Source organism: Solenopsis invicta, chromosome 6, assembly GCF_016802725.1.
Source record: "Solenopsis invicta isolate M01_SB chromosome 6, UNIL_Sinv_3.0, whole genome shotgun sequence".
In the NCBI taxonomy this organism is placed as follows: domain Eukaryota; kingdom Metazoa; phylum Arthropoda; class Insecta; order Hymenoptera; family Formicidae; genus Solenopsis; species Solenopsis invicta.
Genome location: NC_052669.1, coordinates 19,437,588 through 19,462,168, shown reverse-complemented (window position 1 = coordinate 19,462,168; position 24,581 = coordinate 19,437,588). Strand labels below are relative to the sequence as shown.

The 24,581-nt window shown below is 34.8% G+C and overlaps 1 protein-coding gene across 1 annotated transcript; it reads left to right on the top strand.

The window, feature by feature from the left end:
* Nucleotides 1–6,656: 6,656 nt before the first annotated feature.
* Nucleotides 6,657–24,227, top strand: LOC105198031 (extensin). The gene is made up of 3 exons (XM_026134857.2): nt 6,657–6,826; nt 20,545–20,699; nt 20,879–24,227. The coding sequence occupies exons 1-3, from the start codon at nt 6,824–6,826 to the stop codon at nt 23,664–23,666; spliced, it is 2,946 nt and encodes a 981-aa protein (XP_025990642.2). The 5' UTR covers nt 6,657–6,823; the 3' UTR covers nt 23,667–24,227.
* Nucleotides 24,228–24,581: the final 354 nt, after the last annotated feature.

Genomic DNA, 24,581 nt, shown 5'->3' with positions numbered 1-24,581 from the left:
TTTTCCTAGAGTGAATTTTAGTGAAAATTAAGATATAACTGATGATAATAATTTTTAAATTTTTTAAATATTTTTTTTCTATTTGCTCATCTTATAATTTCATAATAATATACTATACTTTTGTAAATTATAATAAGATTAGCAAACAAAAAAAGACATTAAAATATTTTAAAGTAAATTATTAATTATTATTTAGAGTTTTTCTTAAAATTCTGTTTAGGAATCTCTCGTTTCTTTTCATTTGCAGTTATGATAATTAAATATGATAATAAGATGAGCAAATTGCCTAAGATTGTAATCACTAACATTTTTACATTCTCCTCATGCATAATCGACCTAATATGCGCGATATTATTAATGATAAAAACCATATTTCAGATTGCTTTGTCATGCAATGCGTTTATATCGCTCCTCGAAGCGTAACAGATTCAATAAAAATTAATTTCAAGGAATAATAATGTGAATCTTTCGACTGTGAATCTTCTATAAAAGGTTCTGAAAAAAAAAAAAAAAAATGAAATTCAACAGTACAACGAAATGCTACTGCCGCGAGTATTTCTAATGAATTGGGAAAGATCATGCGAACATTCTGCAATTTGCAACGCTGTTAATGCATTAACTAGCGACTCGCCGAAGGTGGCAAAAATTTGTTACTTTATAATGCTTTATTACCTCATAAGTAATACGTAATAGCGGCTGATGATGAGGGTAGCGCCATTAAAGTTTCTTACACGCATATAAATCCCTATTCCTTTTGCCAGTATGAGATAATATTAATAGTTATAGTCATAATTGTTATATAACAAGAATGTTCTACGTGGAATGCGTGCTAATAAAAATCAAGATAATGTTTTGCAGACATTTTAGGCAGAAGCTAGAAAAAAAGGCACTTAATACTATCCTGTTGTAAGGTTTAATAAATTTATAACTTGGTTATATATAGTTAGATTTCGTTTCTTTTTTGGCGGGGGTCTAAAAAAATGCATTGGTAACGAATTCGCGTCCTTCGGGAATTCCAGTGACTTCAAAAATGTAGAAGATAATATACGATTAATGAAACAACTTGAATGCAAATGAATGATAATATTTGTCTGCATATTTCTTGTCAATGTCTGAAATTTAATTTTTATTTTAATTTCCGTTATTTTTTTAAATATTCTTTAAATAATTTTTTTTAGTACATACATAATTTCCCTTTTTTATTCAATTTAATTTTTTTTTAAATATAATTATATTATCTGATTTAATAGTATAAAAATTTAGGCGTTGAAAGGATTGATTTGTCATTCTCAAACTTTTACTACTCCTCAGGAACGCAAGAATCACATTTGATCGAGACGCGAGATACCAACATTCGTATTAATGAGAATCAAATCTGTATTCAAATTCTTAGAAACTAGTAAAACTACGTTTTTGAAACACACGATTATGAAATGTATATAGTTCAAGGACAAAATGGAAAGCAAATAATTCTAATTCCTAAGGTCGTCCGTGCTAATCTTAATACGAAGATGAACGTTGCAATAAACCTTGCAAGTGATATACACCTATTAATAAAATCTTTTCCAGGAGGTATATGTTAGATTCATTTTTGCAGAAAAATTTCGCGGATAAAGAAATTTAAATTATTATTAGCGCTGAAAATCCTTTTAGGTACTGCCCGCCTTTCCAATCTTAGTGTAAACCGATCAGCTATAAAGTTGATATTATAAGAGACAAACTGTTGGCATCACTTATACGCAAATGAGTGTGTCGAAACGTGAATAATTCATACGACCAATAATTCGTACGTCTCGCATCACGATAGAAAGACTGTTAGCATATTCGTCGATAGGCCGATAAAATAATCGCAGTCTTGTCATAGATGTTAATGGAGTCGATAGTTTTAAAGCTCCACGAATGCGGTAATCAAGGATTTACTGTGTTGCATCCGTTTTTACCATTGTACGAGACATATCGTAAATTCTCAACGCTTTATTGCATTAAATGATAAAAAAAACAGACGCGTCCTGATTGTAAAAATAAATCGTCTCCTAAAAATCAAAATTAATCCGTAAACACCTGCATGAAGGTCAACTGACTCAGACGCTAGTTATAAATTTATTATTTAAATATATTACGTAACAAGATATTTCTAAAAATATAGATTTCTTTTAATTTTTAATATTTGAAAATTATTATTTTACGTTTTAAAAAATGCCTTTATAATTACTTATAAATAAAAATAAAGGTACTTGTTGTGTTAAAATGAGTTAAAAAAGTCACGCGAGTATTTCCGGTTAATCAAAAATTTGATAACTTTGCGATAGTATTTCTGGCAAAACTGCTTTCTTCTTCCTTACCAGTACAATGCCTACATCGTTTAAAAGCCGACGTAGTTCTCTATCGAGAGTATCCCTTTAACGGCTTATCTGGCGGAGCGCGACGATCGAAGGTCGCGCGGGCAGAGCGATCACGACCTTTTCTTCGCGGTTGTGTCGAGCCTCTTCATTCAATGGAGAACTAAATACTAAGCGAAAGGTTAGCTTCACGAGAAGCGAACTTCATTCATGGATAATTACAACGTCGCGGCAGTTGTCTACCGTTCGCGGGCAAATCGAGATGCGTACAAAAGTGCGGATGTAGGAGCCTTGATCAGGAAGAACATTTCTATTAGTCCTAACGACGGCCAACGGCGACAGTCTAAGGTCATACCGATCATGATTTCAACCTTTGTGTGACGGCATACTAAAACGAATGTGAGAACAAATGCAGTGGAGATAAAAACGGGAGAACTGAACGTTGTATAAAATCTAGAAATATCAAAATACCTTTTTTTTTATATTTGTAATGCATGTATATTTAATCGACAATTTTCATTACAGTGATGATTTGGAAAACTTTACAGATCAAAATCGTGAGTCTTTTTCCCACGCGCGATCGGCACCCACGCCTCTGAAATCATCGCGCGTAGCGAGATAACTCGCGATCGAAGAAATTTCTCACGCGCCGAACGGAGGATGCGATCCTTTTTATTCGCGATTGCATTTAGCTCGTCTGCATTACAAATTCATTACGCTGCGTAATCGCTCATTCATCTAACGTGATTTATATTTCAAGTGCAAGAAAATTAATCTTTAGAAGATGATAAAGATAATCGGTGAAAATAATCGCGGCGAGCAAGCAAAAATGAAGAATATATCGACAGTTAAAAAAAGATTCATAAAATGATGGAAAGTAGTAAAAATAAAAGAAAGTTGTCCAAAATTTGCAAAAATTACCCTCCAGTGATTAGAATATCTAAAATCGACTCATAAGATAATTTTAATATATCTTTCAGAGTTTTTTATGCAATTAAAAATATTAAAAATGTTTTTTAAAGAATTGTTAAAGATATCTCAAAGTATCTTATGTACCGATTTTAAACAATATGCTGTCTGGGTCCTCCCATAACATTTTACTTTGCAATTATATTTAATAGTCGGGCAATAATATCTTTTATATAATATAGAGTTTTAAAAACCTGTCAAAAGTTGAAGATCTTTCTGAATAAAAATATGTTTTTTTTGCAAAGAATATCCTGGTAATAAATCTAACGACCGCGGAATGTTTATCACTTTTTATTAAAGTAGCGATTTGCCGATGTTGCAAAGCGTTATAAGCTGCAACACAGAAGAAAAAATCGACAGTTGGGAGATATAGCAACTCTGTCGCCAAGATTATTGCATTTCTATATACGTAATTAGGAATACAGCATTCCGTGAAAACTGCACATCTTCGAAGACTCGTATCTTCATTGCCTCTCTGTACAAGTACAGATATGTGCATCGTAATTATTATTAATCATTAAGCTAGTAACATTGACGGCAAGAAATAATTAATCTTTAATAATTTAATTATTATTATATAGAAATTATATGGACAAATAATGAAGATCAATTATTATCTATAAAATTTTATTGCAATCAAATCAATTGTAAACATATATAATATAAAATTGAGGAAATTGATCATAAACTCTAAAAAAATTATTCATTTATTATATTTTGAGTTAATTTTTTGATTCGCAAAATTAAGTGCTTACTGATCGAATTATTTATAATTTTCAGACACCGCAATTGATTGCCACCTCAAAACAGACGAGAAGAGTGCACAGACTGAAGATTTCTCTACGAGTACTATTCCCGTTAGTAAATAACTTAGGCACTTATTCCAAGTACTTGCGCCACTGGCACTAAACTTTTATTGGACCCTACGGTAGCTGGTGCATCGCCACGCGCAATGCAAGCTCGCGTAATGTTTGCAATGACCCGTTGACGACCGTTCGAGCATCATTGTGTTTAAGCGTCTCGAACCCCGATGACGAGTTTACACGACTCGAGCAGAAACATTAATGCCTTCTCCTTGCGCAATGAAAATCTGTCGATTTTTTTTTTGCTACTTTTTCCCCGCATAAGTGAAAAGTCATCGTCGTGTAAAATGCATCTCTCGTATTTAGATGCACGCCACATGCGATCCAGTACGTGGCATCGAGTAAAACTAATTGAAGAAATTATGTTAACGACAAAATATAATTTATTTTTCATAAAAAAATCTTTACGTTAATAAAATTTTATTATAAAATATTGTGAAACAATTTAGAATGCACACATAAAGAAATTGCGCATTTTTTCATCTTATTTTTTAAATCTCTTAAAGTACAACGTCACTTTAAAAAAATGAAAATTGATTTTGTTTAATTATTCGAGTAATTTGCCACGTTAATAACAATAAAAAAGTCTCTCGAATAGGAGTCCAATTCAATTCTATAAGAGACTTTTTTTATTTTTAGAGCGGCTAATTATTAAAATATAATTACTTGAATTCAATTTTCATTCTACAAAATTTAGAGAGTATGATTTTGTCTTGTTGCAGAAACTGAAAAGGAGATATAAAATAAAGAATAAAAAAAAAATTAATAGAAATAAAAATGTAAAATAGAAATAGAATAAAAGAGGAGTAATTCTAAACTCTAATTAATTCGAAATAACTTTTAGCCAGCAACTAGAAGTAGTTTCGATCTTAATGCCTTTAGGATGAGAGAAATTAACAGGTGAATATCAAAATTCTGCCAACAGCTTTCATCGTGTGCCGGCGATCGTAAATCGATTAGTCTTACATCACGCGCAGTCTATAATACTCTTGCGCAGTATTCAAATGTCAACAATATCAATATCCACAAGCTGTAAATGCGGACCGCAAAATTCGCGCAAAATGTTCGTCACCCTCGCTTTACGACGGCTATTAAATTCGATCGGCTGCCGCGCTGTTATATCGACAGAATCGTTACAGGCGGTCTTTCAAAGACGTACGTACGATAGACATTTATGATAGCAAAGTGTGTTACAGTCTTTCCAGGCCGTTCAATCGCTTACCGTCACAGCGATATTTATCGTCACTTTGAATTACACTCTTAAAAGATGTAATTAAAAAATCATGTAAAAAAACAGTTGCATAATGAAATCATAAAGTTTATTGTCAGGTTGGTCACGGTATGATAATTATTGGCGCATCGTTTTGTCGCTTAATTATGTAGCAAAACCAAAATATAAAAACGAGACCTGATCCCGTTGATATTTAGACGTATGTGTCAATCCTATTTTAGTGAATCGCGGTGCGGAAGAGACAGCGTCTTTGTCTCTTTCCGCAAAGAATGCAGAGAATGCAGCGATAGACGACAATAGATTATGCGGTTCGGGAACGTTTTTATAGAGCATATTTGATTTATATTTTGACTCGCTACTTATTTTTTAATGACGACAATATATACTCAAACTTGTATTTATGGTCATAAATAATTTTCAATCTTTGATTGAAAGCACAATTAAGAAAATGAATATAGAAAATGAATCTATAATTAATTGCGCTTTCAATCAAAGATTGAAAATTATTTATGACTATAATATGAATACCGTTCTTAAGTTAAATTTTCAATAATTCTAAGCAACAAATTTTTAAAGCTCCTTCAATGAAAATGGAACACATAAAAAGATAATTCACGTATAATAAAAATTCTTAATTTAAAAGGAGATCAGTAAAATGACACATTATGATAGATGAAGCATAACAGATTAAAACCAATTATTAACACAAAGCTTGTATATGCACTTTAACATATACGATTATTTTGCGTCTTTTATCACAATAAGGACATCGCGGAGCTTGTTCAAGCGAAATATCGTTCATCTTGCTGCCACCGAATCTGCGTGTTCTTTTTTTGTTCTCTTGAACATCCACACGAGAGAGAAATGCATATGCACCAGTCGGCGACACGGACTCGCGATAGCATTCCTCTTTTTCGATTGCGCGCACGTCCTTGAGTTTCTCGAAATCATCTCTCCGGACGTGGCGCTCTGGGATCAGGGACGAATACGAGGAGTCCTTCGGCTATCGCCATTCAGCATCCATCGTTCGGCCGGACCTTTGGAATACCGCGGATGGCTCCGTCCTTTTCACGAGATGCTCACTCTCACTTTCTCTCTCTGTCTCTCTCTCTTTTTTCCCCTATCCTTCTCCGACTCTTTTCCTCTACCTTCCCAGTCCAACCCCCACCTGTACATGTGCGTGGAAGTAGAAGAATTACAGCATCCTCCCGCTGACGTCTCAGGCTTGGCAATAATCGTCATGGACCGAACGTTCAGTCCTCCCCACCAGCCAATCGGGTAAATCCTATAAATGCTCTTGGTCGTCTGCAGACGAAGAAGTCACCTCCCGGGACGCTCGCGCTCTCCCGAGTGAGGCATGTGTTCGTTTTGAAGTGTCTGTTTTGGTCATCCTCATCGGTGATCAGCGCAACGATCGAATCATGGTAAGTAGCAGTGCATCACGAATCGTGAAAACGCAAGTGACGTGAGAGAAAATAGGCACGGACATCCCCGTCCGTGGGTAGTGTATTCGGCGCGAAGGGGGTTGCGGGCTACTTTTTTTATCGGGAAGTGTTCTTGAAAAGTGAGATACAGTGAACAAAGCTGGTGGGAAATAATTGCAACTCGGGAATCAAAATCGAGAAATTCAACTTTGCGTCGTACCCTTCACCGTTCATCGATCTTTCATGCCAATGTCCTGAAGTCGTTAGAAACCTTTGCGTTTTCGTGCAAATCATATTGCATCTTATGACAGATGAAAAACGCTGAAACAAATGTGATGATAATTTTGAATATAATTTTGTTGCCATATTTTTAAAAAAGTGACATAAATTAACTAAAAATTTGTAAAAAAAAATTAAGTATAAATATTAACATGAGTTTAATGAGCAAACTTATGTAAAGTGGCATTATTATATCGATTTTTATATGACAAGCAAAATTTCTTTATTTAGTACTTTGGTACAAAGTTCTTAAATTTTTAAATATTAAACAATTGAATTTGATGTATAAAATCTTTTATGTTAATTCAATTTTAAATTAAATTTCTTCTAATTCCATTATTTCTTTGCTTAGTAAAATTTAATTCGAAGTTGTTGTGCAATTAGATACTCCTTGGATTATCACAGAAAAAATTCTTTAAGAAAGTTTTATGATATTATCGAGTCCGCTGTGTCGTTACATAAGTTTTTTTATGACATTCTGCATACATTTTTGGAGTCGAAATTTTGTCATGCTGCGATAACGCAAATTATTCGCAGTAGAAAGTATTGAGCGCAGCGAATGCAACAGCAAAGATGCAACGGCGATAATTTATTCCGTATGCATTCTCGTGACAATGGTGAGAATGGTCTGGTCGTTTTTGCGCCTTCGATTTTCGTATAAGCGTTACACCCGTCACGTGCACTTTCCTTTCCTTTAAAATAGCGTTTTCGTCGGTGAGCCTGTCGTTTGGTATTTACACATAAACCTACTCTTCTCGCGGGAATTAATAGCGAGATAGCCAGCTGTTGCAGCAGCTGCAAATGCCAAGGGTTATTATTGTTCCTTGACTTGAAATCCGTCTCTTGCACATTTTTTATAATTTCCTTAATTGCTAATTTCTTATTGTAAAACTTCATTTTTCACAACAAAAAAATTGTAATGCTATCAAAATCATGCGCAAATGAAAAAAAGAATATAGTAATCAGACTGAAAATTATTTAGTAAAATATATTGTAATAATTTTTGGAAATTTAAAAGAAAGATTTTTATTAAGTAAAAATATTGACGTTAAATTCCAAAACAGTGTTCCTTCAAATTTCTTTGTTAATTAAAATCTGTTGCAATTATAAATTCCCGTAATTAAAAAACTTTAACTATTAATTAAAACTTATAATTTATATTATATATTAAAGATTAAATAATAAATTTATTTGTAAAAAATTAGTTAATTGTAAATTATTTTAAACATACTTAAGAGAAATAAAAACTTTTCTTTTAAAGCGCATCTGTTAATCGATTAACTGATTTTTTACAAATAAATGTATTCAATCTTTGTAATCTAATATAAAATATAAATTATGACTATATAAAAATTTTGATACATGCTAGCTTCTATTCGAATAACAATATTTTATTTAAAAGTTCGTTAAATGCAAAACTTACATTCACTTTGCGTATAAAACAAATCTTAATATATAAAATTTCTGAAGAATACCATTCACTGGCTAATCCACCAACTTGTTCACATTTATTTTTACAAAAATTCTTCTAGACTAAAATCATCTCCGTATCTGCTACGTGACTATTGAAAGCATCATTTAAATAAAATTGTTATTAATCTTGTCTTCTATAAAATTTATTATTCACAATTTGAATTTAGTTAGCAATACGAAATCGCTATTAGAATCGATTCTATAGCGATTCCGCATCGATGCTGACTCGGGATCACAGTCGGTGACCGAAGGATAAAAGATGAATATAAATCTAAATTTTAGTGATTTATGTAATATCCACATTTCATCGAATTTTACAAATCGAGTTAGAGCCGCCTAATCTTGCTTAATGCGTGGATTAAAATGGGGACGGTCACGTAACAAGGTAAATTTTCGTTCGGTAAAGGTCAATTGTGCGATTCTCGCGCGTAAAAAGTTACACGCCATCAAACTGTTCGGTTCGCGTGCCATTAGAGGTCTCGAGAATCTCATGACGTAATACAACCGCGTCTTCTGTTCGACATCAAATAAGGCATAGTTGCGATGCCTAACGAGTCTCTCACCGCGGTTCACGGCCCAGCACGCTCTATGCAAATTAGGCGAATCCGTACTGAAGTACGGAAGATACATGAATCGACGGTAGTCCTTTGGGGATCTTAATCGCTTTCATTTGTCAACTCTCACTTTCCTCATTCATCTCCGTGCTTTTTCTTCGGAGCGCAATGCTCCAACGTTGCACTCATTATCTGTTGCACTTAAAAGGACTAATTAAATAAATGAATTAAATCTAAAATTTATTTTAACAGCAAATTGAGAATTTTGTTATAAAATTGAAAAATAATTGTACTGATTAATTTCATAAATTCTTCAAAAAATTCCTATCATTAAAATTATAATTTTAGATCTTACAATTCTGTATGTATAATGTTGATAAATTGTTATTATTCATAAGAATGAGTGGCTTGACTGTCAACGAGATCCTCTCGTTAGCTAATCAAACTCCTTCACGTCACGGTCGCTTGATTAAATGTAACCCAAACGTTAACGAGTAACTATCGACTAGTTGTAGTGAGTGGTAGAATTAGCGTGCAATGGTTTTACACCGACACGATGCATAATTGAAATTTTTACTCAAGTTGACCGAAAGGTTAAAGATCGGTAATCCCGATTATAACTTGCATAACTTTTCATGTATATACAATTAATTAGCATCGTCGTTTAGCGTGTAAACCAATTTTTATACTGTCATAAAAATAGACTGATTGATTTGGTGACAAAATAATTCGCAAATCGCATTAATAAAATATATTAATGCGATTTGCATGTAAAAATTATGAATGAGAATTAAATATGTAATGACGATATTTACATCATTGGCACAATTCTACTTGCGATGAAAAAGAACGTTACATTTATTCGCGACACTTATCTTTAATAAACAAGATGATGGAAACAGATGTTCAATCGTTAACTGTAAGACCACGCGAGCCTCACGTGAAAGGTTTTTGCGTCATGAGAAATATTAGGATCGATATTCTCCGTTTAATGTGATGACAATAAGTAAGTAAATATCATCAATGTTTCACAATTAAAAGTAAATATATTTTTTAGCTTTGAGAATATTAAATAAATACAGAAACAAAAATTGAAGAATATATATTAAAACGCAAATTATTAAAACTACAATTATACAGAAATATGTTATGATAAATTTTACTGATTACCATAATGTAATTTTAAAAAAATTGAATACGATACATAATTAAAGAATCGCACACGAAAAAAACAATGTTGCTGATGCAGATCTGAAAATAATTACGTTGAGCCATTAAAAAATTTATATTGGACGTTTAAGCTAATTGTTAGAATGTTAAAACTTTTTGCAGCAGTCCTGAAGTCCGTCACTCTTGAATATCTTAGATTACATAATAATTTTTATTATGTCAAACATAAAATTATTTTTCCATCTGTGTCAAGCAAAATTTTTAGATGTTACAATAAAATTGTTTCTTTCCGTATAAAAACTAAATTAGTTTATTTACAAAATTTATTTCAATTTGTAATCAGTGATTAATCAATTATGATATTAATTGCACATCTTGCAATCGTAACTTTCACTGATCTATCCGCTGGCTGCTTGGCATCCATTCAGGCCGAATGTCAATGACTGCGCATCGTTAACGATCCGCAAAAATGTCGTAATTACTGCCGAAGCATGTGCACGGTGTGTTACATAACGGATCTTCCACCGTAAGAAGATTTTTTTCCTCTAAATCCCCAGATTATCGCCCGTCAACAGAATGATGAATTGTCCCGTTGATGATTCGTCACGTTCAAGAATCACGTTGAAAAGATTCAATTTGGTATTTTCGTGTTTTACTCTGTTCGATCGTCACGATTACCATCGCGAAACGAGTTTGACCACTAAACAAAAGTTAGAATTGATATATGTTATAAACAACGCGAACAATGGGCGTAATGATATCAATAATATATTCATAATTTTTTGTAAGATTATATAATCGTTTCTTATATCATAAAATTAATTTCATTGAATTTGCACTAGTAAAGTAACAATTATTTTTAGTTATCTTATTCTAAATTACTTTAATATAAATGCAAACACATTAAGCATTGCAGTATTTGCAATACAAAATTATTTACTATATAATTAAGTCAAATAGCAAATTTTTTTATTGCAGTTATATAATATCCATAGTGTTACAGATAACTAAATCAATAACTTTTCTCATATATTGTGAAAGCGATAATTTTAATGCACAAATTGATTTGTAATATAAATTAATATGAATTAATAAAATTTTGAAATTCGGCATTGGATCATGACAATTTCAAAATTAATGACGCAATATTTATGGCTCATCGTCACATCGTATCTAAACATTAAGTAACGCGTTAACATAGAAATGTTGCTTGGATGGTTGAAAGAAGATTTGATGCTAGTCCACCATTTAGGTGAAGACCTAAAAATATTCGTCTATAATTTGCTACTCGCTTAGCATAAATTTGTGAATTCATCCGAATACGCATTTTCTTAAGCGTCTTGGGCTGTGTCGATCGAATAAAAAATTCAAGCTTCTACGCTTGTCAAAAAAAAAAAAAATTAATTGATGGAATCTACGATCATATATGCTGTGATTTTAAAAAATGTTAATGGAGGACTTCTTCGAGATGTTGCGGTATAAAAAAAATCCACATGTTTCTAAATTAATAAAAAATTTATGTTACAAGTTGCGCAATGGAAATTCCGTTCTTGATATTATAAAAATATATCTTAATTTCGAAAGAGTTTTAACTTCCAAAGACTGGGGACATTTTGAGATTACCATATTTATAATACACAAGAATCTTCGCCGCATTCACAGAGGTATTATCAATTTCGCAATTATATATCTTAAGGCTCGATATTTCAGAAACATTTGCATTGCTCAAGAAACGTTTTTCAAGACTGTGAAATTTTACTGCGTAATTTAACTGCATTCGTCTTATCATAACTCTATCGGTGTTGAATATTTTTACGTGAGATTTTTTTTATTGTGCACAAAATGCGTTTTAAAAAAACTTACGGTATTTAACTACTTGATTGAAAGACGATTGAAAAAACCGGGTAAAAATTATTGGCAGCTATTCATCGATATATTTAACGTGGCAAATAACTTTTAATTTCTCGGCACATCTTTCATCTTTGCTATGATTAATTCAGTTAGCAATAACTGATTTATTAATTCCATCCGTATATCGAAGTGTTAATATCAAAATTTGATCACAAAAGTAATTTTAATATTTCTCACAGTTTTTTTTCTTGAGTTCACAGTAATGTTTTTATTTATAACGACAAAATTGAAAAATCGTAGACGCTGTACAGTTCAAATTACAAATAACGTAATTGTTAATCGTACCTTGACTTTAATTAAAACAGATTTTTAAACTCGAGCTATCAACGCGCGATACAATCTGTCCGTTTGAAACACGATCCATGGATCCTTTGTTACGAAAGAAATGCAAAGCAGCATTACGCGACGTAGAAAGCGATTCGCAGCATCTCAGTATCCGTCGTTACAGATCGCTGTCTATCACTATCGAACAGTCGTTCGTCAACGAGATCTGAATACGAGATTACTATTTTCACGCCTATTTCGTGACTCACACTTGCATACGACATAACGCTGAATATTTGCATTTGTTTGGGCACCGTCCTCTCCCATACTCGCATCGATCAGTCGAACTGCAGCCAGGCGATAAGTCGACACCAGCCGTTCATTGGTATTTTGATTATGCAATAAGGGAGACCGCCGCGGGACCAAATTGGTCAGTAAATTTCAAGATGAGCCCACGTCCTTTCGTAATAACGATAAATACTCGGCTGTCCTTTTTCTTCTCCCACCTGTATCCCTCCTCGTTTTTCTCTTCGCGAGATCCGGACAGGATCGATCTTGCGAGGTCAACCGCCGGTCCGCTTGCGTAATGCAATTATAATGCGGCGCATCATCATCGGCGAACTTCTGCCTTTTGGCAGCGTCGAGGAGACTCGTCGCGACGCGAGATTGGATTCTTCTTAATTGCTGTTACATCCCACGCAGGTTCATGAAATATGAACTCGTCGTTGTATTCTCTTGTTATCGCCTAAATCATTAATTAAAGCGACACTTAAAAAAATGTAGAAACAGAGTAACTCACCGTTACTTCAGCGCAGTGTTGAGGAAAATGGTAACAAAGATGTTTATTTAAAGGTTGCACCAATAAAAAGGTACCGTATTATTTTATAAGAAATATTTTTCATATGTATACTTTTTAAATAAATATATTTAGTTAATGAATATATTATAATATTCATTTAAAGTATTTATCTATATTAATAATTTCTGTATATCAATTTTTCCTCAATACTTTACAGTGTGAGTAATGGATAAATTCAGATGATGGAGAAATAAAAAAATTGTTTTGTGTGATCACCACAAATACCGTAACGCGTTTCGATGCCTTCAATTTTAACTTATATAATTTGATTTACATTTTTATAGCACGCTCTTACAGTAGTTTCTATAACTTAGATCTCAGCTTTTGTATATAATTTAAACTTTCAACTTAGATACAGCTCAAAGTTTTTACTACAATGCCACATCGTAGCGCGAGGCAATATAAATGCTTACATACCGTTACGCCTAATACGAGGAGGAAAGTGGTACTTTTTATAATGTGTGCGCGAGATAAGTTACTGCAAGTTTCTTACTATGTAACACGCGATCGGTTAAACGCACGTGGAAATGTCATGGGGTTGAAAAGCAAAGGTACGGGTTTTCCGTTCGCACGTACCGATCCGGCGTGGAAAGAACCGGCTCTGTCATGTTAAGCAGTGAAAACATCGTACTACGTGGCCGAGACTTTTGTCGGCGTTCGACAATGGCACGTCGGTCTTTTCGAGTCACGTTGTTCTTCGACGTCAAGCCGTACGCAGAAAGTAATTACGAGTCGCAGGTGCAATTAACAGAAGTTTCCATGCTCTTCACAGATGATCGCGCCGCGCAACATAGTAATTAATATTGACTAGTTATTAATGAACAAATAATTAATAAAGACTCATTAATGTTGGCTGGTGCAAGATAATTACAAGATGGTGCTTAGATCTTTATTTTCTTGTTATTACATGATGAAAGTAGGTTATTTAAAATAATTGAAAAATTGAGCGAATTAATCAAGTACATTATTCTAATTAGAAAAGAAACATCGCGGTTTGTAAGAAAGAAAATAACAAAAAATTTGTAAATTTGTGAAGTTAGATTAGTTCAATAACCCAGTCAACACACAGAGAAGATTTCATATTCCTATACATTCTATGAAATCTAGTTTTCACTCAAATATTTTTAAACGAATATTATATAAATTTTCTTTGTAATTTTACTTGAAATATTGAATAATATTACGTTTGTCCTATAAAATATTTTTTGAATGACTTTTATGTGTTCAAAGATCTTATATAATACAATATTTGAAAAATTATGATTACCGCATTAGAACATAAAATATTTTATTTTGTATGAAGCAATACGCTTGAAGAATGTTATTAGGATATGTAAGATAATGTACTTTTAAACTTAAGAATATTCTTGGAAAATTTACCTTCTTAAGAAGAGGCTTCTACGAAATATTCAATCTTTCTAGTGAAAAATTGGAAACTATTCCATGAATTAATGTAACTGTGTGCTGACTGGAATGTTTGCTAAATTGAAAAATTAGGAGATAGATTTTATAATTCACACGTATTTTGTAATATTTTTTTCAAGAAATTTTACTCACTTCGTTTGTCATTTCATTGCTATGCGTAGTATTTAGCGTCGTGACTTTTACTCCGTTTCGAGATATGACACAATCAGTGGAGATTACGCTAATCGATACGAGCATTTATCATCGTTAAGTGAGATAATTGGAAAGCACCTGTTCCGAAGGCTTTAATCGTACTTTATTAGTGCCTAGCAAGACGTAACTCGCTGGTGGCTTGCACGAATTATGCAAGAAACTATATTTGCACCTTATAAGGTTGACCCGGCTGTGTGTACGCTCACCATTGAACGCACACGCACCCCACGTTGATTAAGCCTGTTTTGCTAAGAGCGGACCGCCGCGCGTTAAGTCAAACCTGACAAATTGCTTTCTCCACGGCTAACCGACATCAGAATGCGATTCGCAGTCTGGGTGTCGCTCACGAATTATGGCACCTGCTTTTTTTCTGTCAAGGATGCGCCTTACGCAGAGAATCGTGTCTTGCGAAATGAGATTTTCCCCGACCCTCACGTTGCTCCGAATTTCGCGCGTTGCGAAATATATAAGGTAAATGTCCCAATGACCGAACATGTTCCTATACATGGACATTTACGAAAATTCATTATTAAGTATTTTTAGTCTTTTCTTTATTAATTTAATTATAATTTTTAAATACTTTGAGATATTTATAAAATAGACTGTTTTAAGTATTATAAAAATTATTGTTAAAAACATTTGAATATTTTACAAAGTTTTATTATTTTTGGAATAATTTAAAATTTTCTTCTATTTTTATAACAATAAAATAAGGCTTTATATTTCTTATTTCGGTTAATTATATAATTAGATTATTTTATATTGTAAATTCTTGCAAATATTCAATAATTTTGATTCATTATTACAGATTATTGAAACACTTACCTTATATATATATTTTTTTTTTCTTTATTTTACTTGCATTTTTACATTAAATATGTAAATGTATGTATACATATTAATGCATAAAACTAAAATAGTGCATTAATTTTTCCCCAGAATCTTCTCTCACTTCATACATTTGTTACATTGCTTGCTTTCGTAATGTATGCTGTGGTAGACGAATATTAATACATCTTCATGAACCATCTGTTACAAAATGGCAACATAATGACGAGATGATTGACCATTAATTTTGCTGAATCCCTTTACTGCACGTTCTTTTTTTATAGTTAATATTCAATCAAAGTAAAACGACTGTGATAGGTAATATTGATACGATAGCCCGCTGTCACGAAACGTGCAATGTGATTACCAGACGTTCCTATGCTTTTTTTATTACCATAGATTCCTCGCGTGAACGTCATTCGGAATATTGATTTGACAATATCCCAATGCTTGGTACTTCCCCGGCTATTAACAATTTTTTGAGCCTTGACATTTATTTAAAACGCAGGGAAGGTCACGTAATTTGCATACATCCGGTACAAGTATTTGAAGATACTACTGATGGAATCCACTTGTTACATCGAAAACTATAGATACATTATTAAGTATGCTACTTCTAATGAGACTTGATTCAAAGCCCATAAAGTTTTCAAGATAAAAGCTTTAAATCACCCTCCACATTTATCTTGTAATTAATATAAGATTTTACTTTACAAAATTTTTCATTACATAGTTATATTAACTAAAGTTTTAATACTATGAGATTATGTAGAAAGTTTTTAATTACATCTTGCTCTTTTTAATTATTATAATAAAATATGTTTTTATAAACGCGCGGCGCTTGCAACACTTTCTGGAGGGCTCTTTCATTTGTCCGCGCAATTATCTCGGAAAAGTTCGCACAAAAGAAATTCTATATCTTCGGCAATTGCCTCGCGATTCGATCGACTCTCTTCCGTGTCTATTAGCGACAGTCGCGTGATTAGAAATTTCAACGCTCGATTGCGTTGCGCAAGACATTTTGCACCTTACACGAGGCACACGTCGACCCAATGAGAAAAAGGCCATCGAGGTTCATGTCGCTTATCGGCCAGCATCTCGCGGGCTCTCGCTTTCTCCAAATGTAAATGAAGTGTCTAAGGATACTTTGTGAGAATGATCGATTGTTTGCTTAATTTACACGGACCTTTGCGCGGCGCTGAACAAGTGCGGATGGCGCACTACCGGGTGCCCACCGGTTATTATGCTCTGATAATTGCCCTACTTATCACGTGCAGCGAAAATATAATCGCCCGCGATAAAGTAATTTGCGCGTGCGTATATTCCGCACAACAAAGTTTCGAAATCGACTTTTTTGCGTTTTATTGCGTTGCATTTTAAATTTAAATGATCTCTCGAGTCTCTTGAGAAAGCGCAAACGTCTCTTTCTCGAAGTCTTTTGAGTATCCTACAGTTGCAAGAATAGGATGATTACTCATGTCACCGGTAAATGGTTTGCAAATAAATCCTGTCATAAATTCCATCAAAGACAACTTCTGGCACTTTTCGTGATTGGGAGGAAGAGGGAGAGTGGGTCTACACCGTGCAAATCCTGTCTTTTTCACGAAATAATCTTACATTCGGCAGTTACAAAGCGCCCTGCAAGAATGTTGTTCGCGATTCTCTTCACATTTACATAATCTACGTAATTTTCCAAGAGACTTGCACCGTGAACTTACACCAGCCTCATTAAAACCGGTATTATTATTATCGAACTTCCTATACATAGAATATTCATTTATTGTACATAATAATGATATTCTATGTGGATGCCTCTTTGATCAGTCTTAATAAGTTTATCTTTGTCATGATACGAATTCTTGGTTATGTTTTCATTAAATTAAAAATTAAATTGAAATTTTAGAACATGAATAATTTAATGAAAACATGAAGGAGTACAAAATAAATTCAAAATTATATTAAAAATTAGCAAATATATGTAAAATTAATTTTACAAATTGAAAACTAGCTTCACAAAACTGTTTTAAGTATAATATGAAATGATAAATTCTCTTTCTCTTTTTCTTTCTTCCTCTCTTTCTCTCTTGCTTTCTCTTTCAATTGAAATAAAACGTCAATCTTGTAAGTGCACTTGATTCGACAACGCCTTAAAATTTAAATAATACTTTTGCGTAAGCAGCAAAAATTTATTCGAAATCATAAGTTGCCATTGACTCAATCGACATGACTATTAAGTTCTTGTGATTATAGTTTCGCCTCAAGCAAAAGAGAAAGAGAGAAAGAGAGAAAGAGAAAGAGAGAGAGAGAGAGAGAGAGAGAGAGAGAACGCCCTGTTGTTGGCACAATAGGTTTCGTGCAATGGCACGTTACAAGAGAAATCTGTCTAAAGCAAATATGGAAAAGGCCAAAGGTAGAACAGATATAGTGGCGAGTTAATGGACGTAATCGATTGACTTAGATGATGCCACAGATGTGCCATCAGGGAAGTGCAAGAATTATCTGAAAAATACATTATATCTTGTAACAGCAATCTTTAGTTTAAAAATGCAATTATAACAAGCTTTCTTATGAATTGTAGAAGCTCATTATTTTCTATCTTATATTTATAGTAAAAAATAAAATTTAAATTAACTGTTAATTCTATGTTTTTACTTGTGTTTTATAACATTATATACCATCGTTTTCAATAATTTATGAATATTTACACAGTTATATATGTATACTTCCTGCACAGTTCTCTTATAATAATTTTATTGCACATACTATGTCACAAATATGTTTAAAACACACCTATGTAATATTACTATCACACATTTAACGTTGACAAATGATATCTCGTAGTTATTTAAAAAAGACTGCGCAATCTATACGTGAGAGTCAGTATTAAATTTTTCATGATTAAAATATCTAAAGAGTTAAATTTATTTTTATATAGTTAAATTTATTTCAATATTTAAACATTTGCTTTAGCTTAAATTCAAATATTAATGCGGTGTCATGTCTTTTTAAAAATAAAAATGTTAAACTATTTATTTTAATTAAATTTGAATAAATTGAGAATTAAAGTTTCTGATAGAAAAAATTCTACTTTTATTTAGAAACTTTAATATTGCTGATTTTGAGATATGTAGCGTTTGCCACGATATTCCATAATCCGTATCGCTTCTTTAACCGACTCCAGCACACTTCTACAACAAACACCTTTCACACACTGATACAAGTTGGGAGAGGTTGTCTTCTCTCCGTGGGGGTACGCTCTGCGATCCTCCCATATAAATTATAAAGCTAAAGGTCACCGGACGCGCTTGTTCGGGACAGAATCGTCGTTCGTCGAATGCAGGTACCGCCGTGAACGGTTACAGCGATTTAATTTGTCAGTCAAAAGTGCCAGTTGAATCTGATGAAATGAAGCAAACGCCTTTGAATAGACTCGCGATTCATCTGTCATGTAGAAGATTATCTGTACATGTTGAAGAAACAAATATAACGTGTTATTGTGAACATACATCTTTGTTTTAACATAATTTAAATATAAACTATATTAAAAACTAAAAATATTAAATAATGAGAATTAAACGAGAAAAGATTGAATAATAAAAGTCGCAATTAAAAATATTTAACGTTGTAAATACCAAATAATAAAGCTAATACTAAATATATCAAATTTACGTTAAGAAATATAATAGCTAATGCTTAATTGCTTAAAATGGAGCACATAAGTGTCCTGCATTAAAAAAAATTATATGTTAACGGAAAGCATAGTGTAGTAAATGGTATTGTTTGCGTCGTCGAACGTTAATCAATGAAAAGATACACCATATTCTACGCTCGTGAACCTTTCACGATCGTCATCGTCGTACTATATAGCGCTGCGTGGCCAAGATGCGTTATGTAAGATTATCTTGTACAAAGCGTGAGATTATCCCACGGAGATGATCTTCGATCTATTACAATTGCATACGTGAACGTTCGACTAATTATTGCAAAAAAAAATTTTTTTAATGATTTTTATTTCCTCCTTCAATCGACGATCCTTGGCGCAAAAATTATCTAGGAAGCTTCAAAGAAAAAGTATTTGTAATGATAGTTATCGTTAATCAAATATACATACAATATAGATAAATATGTTGTATATAAGAAGTAAAGGTAAATGTAATAAAAAGTCATAATAAAAGTATGTTAAAAATTAGGCTAGCAGTTCTCAAAGGCAGTTTTTACAATCTGCATATGAAATCTATGAAGTTTGAGTAAAACAAAAAATAACTAAATTCCATCAACTAAATAAGGTAATCCTTAATTAGCGTCAAAGGGGATTAACACACCTATCAGTGTCGTAAAAAATTTAAAATTAGGCAAAACTTTAAAAGACTGCGTTTTTGCGCTCGTAAAAGATCAAGTGCTGCAAACAAAGTCAAAGTATTTGTCGCGTGAAAATATTAGTTGCATTTGATTTTCGTTGCGTTTCGTATAAATCGCTTCGCGCTCATGGAAATTACAGACACCGTCGGGTACTCTTCACCGTAATATATTATACACATGTATATATAAACTGTAATATATATAAGCTGCAATATATAAATTGTAAATACTTGTACATTGTCTGTATACAGTGTTTATCAAATTTTACGTAGTCACTACAACGTATTCGTATTTTTTTTTTGCACTCTGGAACGCACGACATCCATTACCTCATTTAATTCTTAATAAAGCATAATTTTTATATTATTTGGAATTCTGAAATTTTAACGAAAGTTCTGTTGCAGTGGAAGCTGCTGTGGGCGGCTGTTCTGGTGGCCGTGCTCTCCACGTGTCATGCAGATACAAATCATGAGAGAAGCAAACGTGCAATAGAGAACAGCCCACAGTTTCAGGGTTACGTCTATGAGCCACCATCTAAACCTTTCACTTTACCCACTGAGTAAGTAATCAATAGTGTCGCAATCTTAATATCTTTATAATACTATCTTAATACTTTTATAATACAGTTTGATTAAATTTGTCTTAAAAAAATGTTATTTGCAACCAATCAATATTTACATAACAATAAATAATTATTTTTTATCGACCATATATTGTAAGTTATGATTTCATTGGCAGAGGGTCACGGACAAGCCTAGTATATAGGCCGACGACGGTGACATTGCCACCGTACACTTATACAACTCCAAGGATTCAAACGATAAGAACAGTACCACCGTCACTAAAAACATCAACACAAAGTGTAGTGACACAGTATACAACCCCGAGGACGTTTCCGCCGTATACTTCTACAACTCCAAGGATTCAAACAACGATAAGAACACAGCCACCGAGAACAGATGGATATGTATACACTACTCCGAAGATTCCATTTGAAACTCCACCAAGGACGCCACCGCCGCCACCAAGAACACCACCGCCACCACCAAGAACGCCACCACCACCACCAAGAACGTCAACATATGTGATAACAGAAAAATATACAACTACAACCCCAAGAACATTCCCGCCACCGCCACCACCACCAAGAACGCCGCCACCGCCGCCTAGAACACCGCCACCACCACCTAGAACACCACCGCCACCAAGAACAACTGAAGGATATGTTTATTCAACTCCAGATACAGAGTTTACGTTACCGCCAAGAACACCGCCACCAAGAACACCTCCCCCACAAACTCCACCGCCAAGAACACCGCCACCGTATATTCCGCCCCCACAAACACCTCCACCACGAACCCCGCCACCATACACACCTCCCCCACAAACTCCACCGCCAAGAACACCGCCACCGTATATTCCGCCCCCACAAACACCTCCACCAAGAACCCCGCCACCATACAGACCTCCCCCACAAACTCCACCGCCAAGAACGCCGCCACCGTATATTCCGCCCCCACAAACTCCTCCACCAAGAACTCCGCCACCATATACACGACCTCCACAAACTCCTCCACCGAGAACACCGCCGCCATACGTACCGCCTCCTCAAACTCCTCCACCGAGAACGCCACCACCATATATACCTCCCCCGCAAACTCCGCCACCAAGAACTCCGCCACCATATACTCCTCCACCATATACTCCTCCTCCACGAACTCCTCCACCAAGAACGCCACCTCCATATATACCTCCCCCACAAACGCCTCCACCAAGAACACCACCACCATATTTACCACCTGTTAAGACTCCACCTCCACGTACTCCTCCACCAAGAACGCCGCCGCCATACACACCTCCCCCACAAACACCTCCACCAAGAACACCGCCACCATATATTCCTCCTCCACAAACTCCGCCACCAAGAACACCACCACCATATACTCCTCCTCCACGAACTCCTCCACCGAGAACGCCACCTCCATATACACCTCCTCCACAAACGCCTCCACCAAGAACACCACCACCATATTTACCACCTGTTAAGACTCCACCTCCACGTACTCCTCCACCAAGAACGCCGCCGCCATACACACCTCCCCCACAAACACCTCCACCGAGAACACCGCCACCATATACTCCTCCTCCACGAACTCCTCCACCGAGAACGCCACCTCCATATATACCTCCCCCACAAACGCCTCCACCATATTTACCACCTGTTAAGACTCCACCTCCACGTACTCCTCCACCAAGAACGCCGCCACCATATACACGACCGCCACAAACTCCTCCACCAAGAACACCGCCACCAAGAACGCCGCCACCATATACACGACCGCCACAAACTCCACCGCCAAGAACGCCGCCACCGTATATTCCGCCCCCACAAACTCCTCCACCAAGAACCCCGCCACCATATACACGACCTCCACAAACCCCTCCACCGAGAACGCCGCCACCACGTACACCTCCTCCGCAAACTTTCCCACCAAGGACTCCGCCTCCTCGAACGCCAGGATATGTATACACTACACCAGAATCCGTCTTTACATATCCTCCCGCCACCAGGCCACCACCACCACCTCCTCCACCCAAAACTGCGCCTCCTTATCTACCGCCTTCAACAACGGAACCATATGAATATGAAATTGGACCACACGAGTCCTCACAGGGAAGTTATTTTACGAAACCAACCACCTCACGGCCTCCACCATTTACTGAGAGAACCACGCAAAAAATTACACAATATACCACTCGACCTCCACCATTTAGTGAGAGAACCACGCAAAGAACTACACAATATACCACTCGACCTCCACCATTTAGTGAGAGAACCACGCAAAGAACTACACAATATACCACTCGACCTCCACCATTTACTGAGAGAACCACGCAAAGAACTACACAATATACCACTCGACCTCCACCATTTACTGAGAGAACCACGCAAAGAACTACACAATATACTACTCGACCTCCACCATTTACTGAAAGGACCACGCAATATACTCGCCAGCCATCTACCTATCTTCCGCCACCCACCCCAAGTTATACTCCAAGTATACGTACAACGCCTTCTACAATCATATACACTCCAACTACAACTAGATACACTCCAACCACGACTAGATACACTCCACCTACGACTAGATATACTCCACCCGTCACAAGATACACTCCAACTACGCCTCCCACCACAAGATATACTCCAACTTTTAGAACAACAGCTTCTATCTATTTACCGCCCAGAACTACTCAACCAACCACTAAGTACACACCACCTCCTCCACAAACCCGACCACCACCATATCTTCCACCGTCAACTCCGAGGCCAGTATATTCAACAGTGACGGCGCCACCGCCACCCACGCCAATTTACAGCATCACACCCAGCACGCCAACTTCACCGCCACCGACCGGAAGACCAGCACCACCCCCAACTCTACCGCCCACGACACCCAGGCCATCCGTAGGATATAATTACCCGATTCCCGACATCCCGTTTGAAACTCGCAAACGATGAGAGCCATTGATGTGGGCAGCTTGAAGCGCGTTACTGATCAATGAAATCTTGAATATTAGTATGCATAATATTAATATTAGCAAGGATTATTTAATGGCCTGTCCGATGGTAGCGCTGAATCATTTGTCGAACATTTAGACAGTATCGCTTTTTTTATATATCGATCGTTTTTGCCACACTGTTTTTTTTTCAAACAAAAATTTAATCGACCAACGAGTGTCTTTTTACATGTGTAATGAGTGTGGAAAAAAATAAAAGTTTTTAGAAAAATCTTACCTACATATCATTTCGTCTTAACGTATGGCTTTGATTCGACAGTGTGCATACATTAAAATTAGAAATAATTTCCAAATGTTACATATATTACATCGTTATAAAATTCAGCGATGCATTTAATGTGTGAAAATGAGGCGTGTAGAGGATTGTATAAATTGCTCTAATCAGCATGAGATGCATGTTTGTACATTTGAAAGCGCAATTATAACAATGCGTATATGTCTAACAACGATTGCACAGTTTTATTTCGTTTCTTAAATAAATTAACAAATTAACATACAATATTTTATGAATTAAAACCTGTTTAATTAAAAATATTTTTGTTGAGATATATTTTAAAAGCTTGACGCACATATATGATTATTAATATTAGTAGACACTTATTTAAATTCTCCTTTATAATAGTTACAAATACTTTTAGTTAAAGGATAATATTTTAATAAGGTAGTTAAAAAAATAATATTAATTTTTAATTATGGCTTGCAATAAATATCTAGATTTCTATAAATACCTACTCAATGTATAATTCAATATGTAAAAATTCGAGGGCTCTAGCTCGATCGTTTTCTATTATTCTTGATATTTGCATATGGACACCTGTGACAATAGTGCACATCACGAGCAAGCAATCATGGTGTC

Bases quoted from the DNA above. Each gene is read 5' to 3' on its own strand.
- LOC105198031 (XM_026134857.2), top strand. The intron at 20,700-20,878 runs GTAAGTAATCAA...TTTCATTGGCAG, and splicing joins CCTTTCACTTTACCCACTGA to AGGGTCACGGACAAGCCTAG.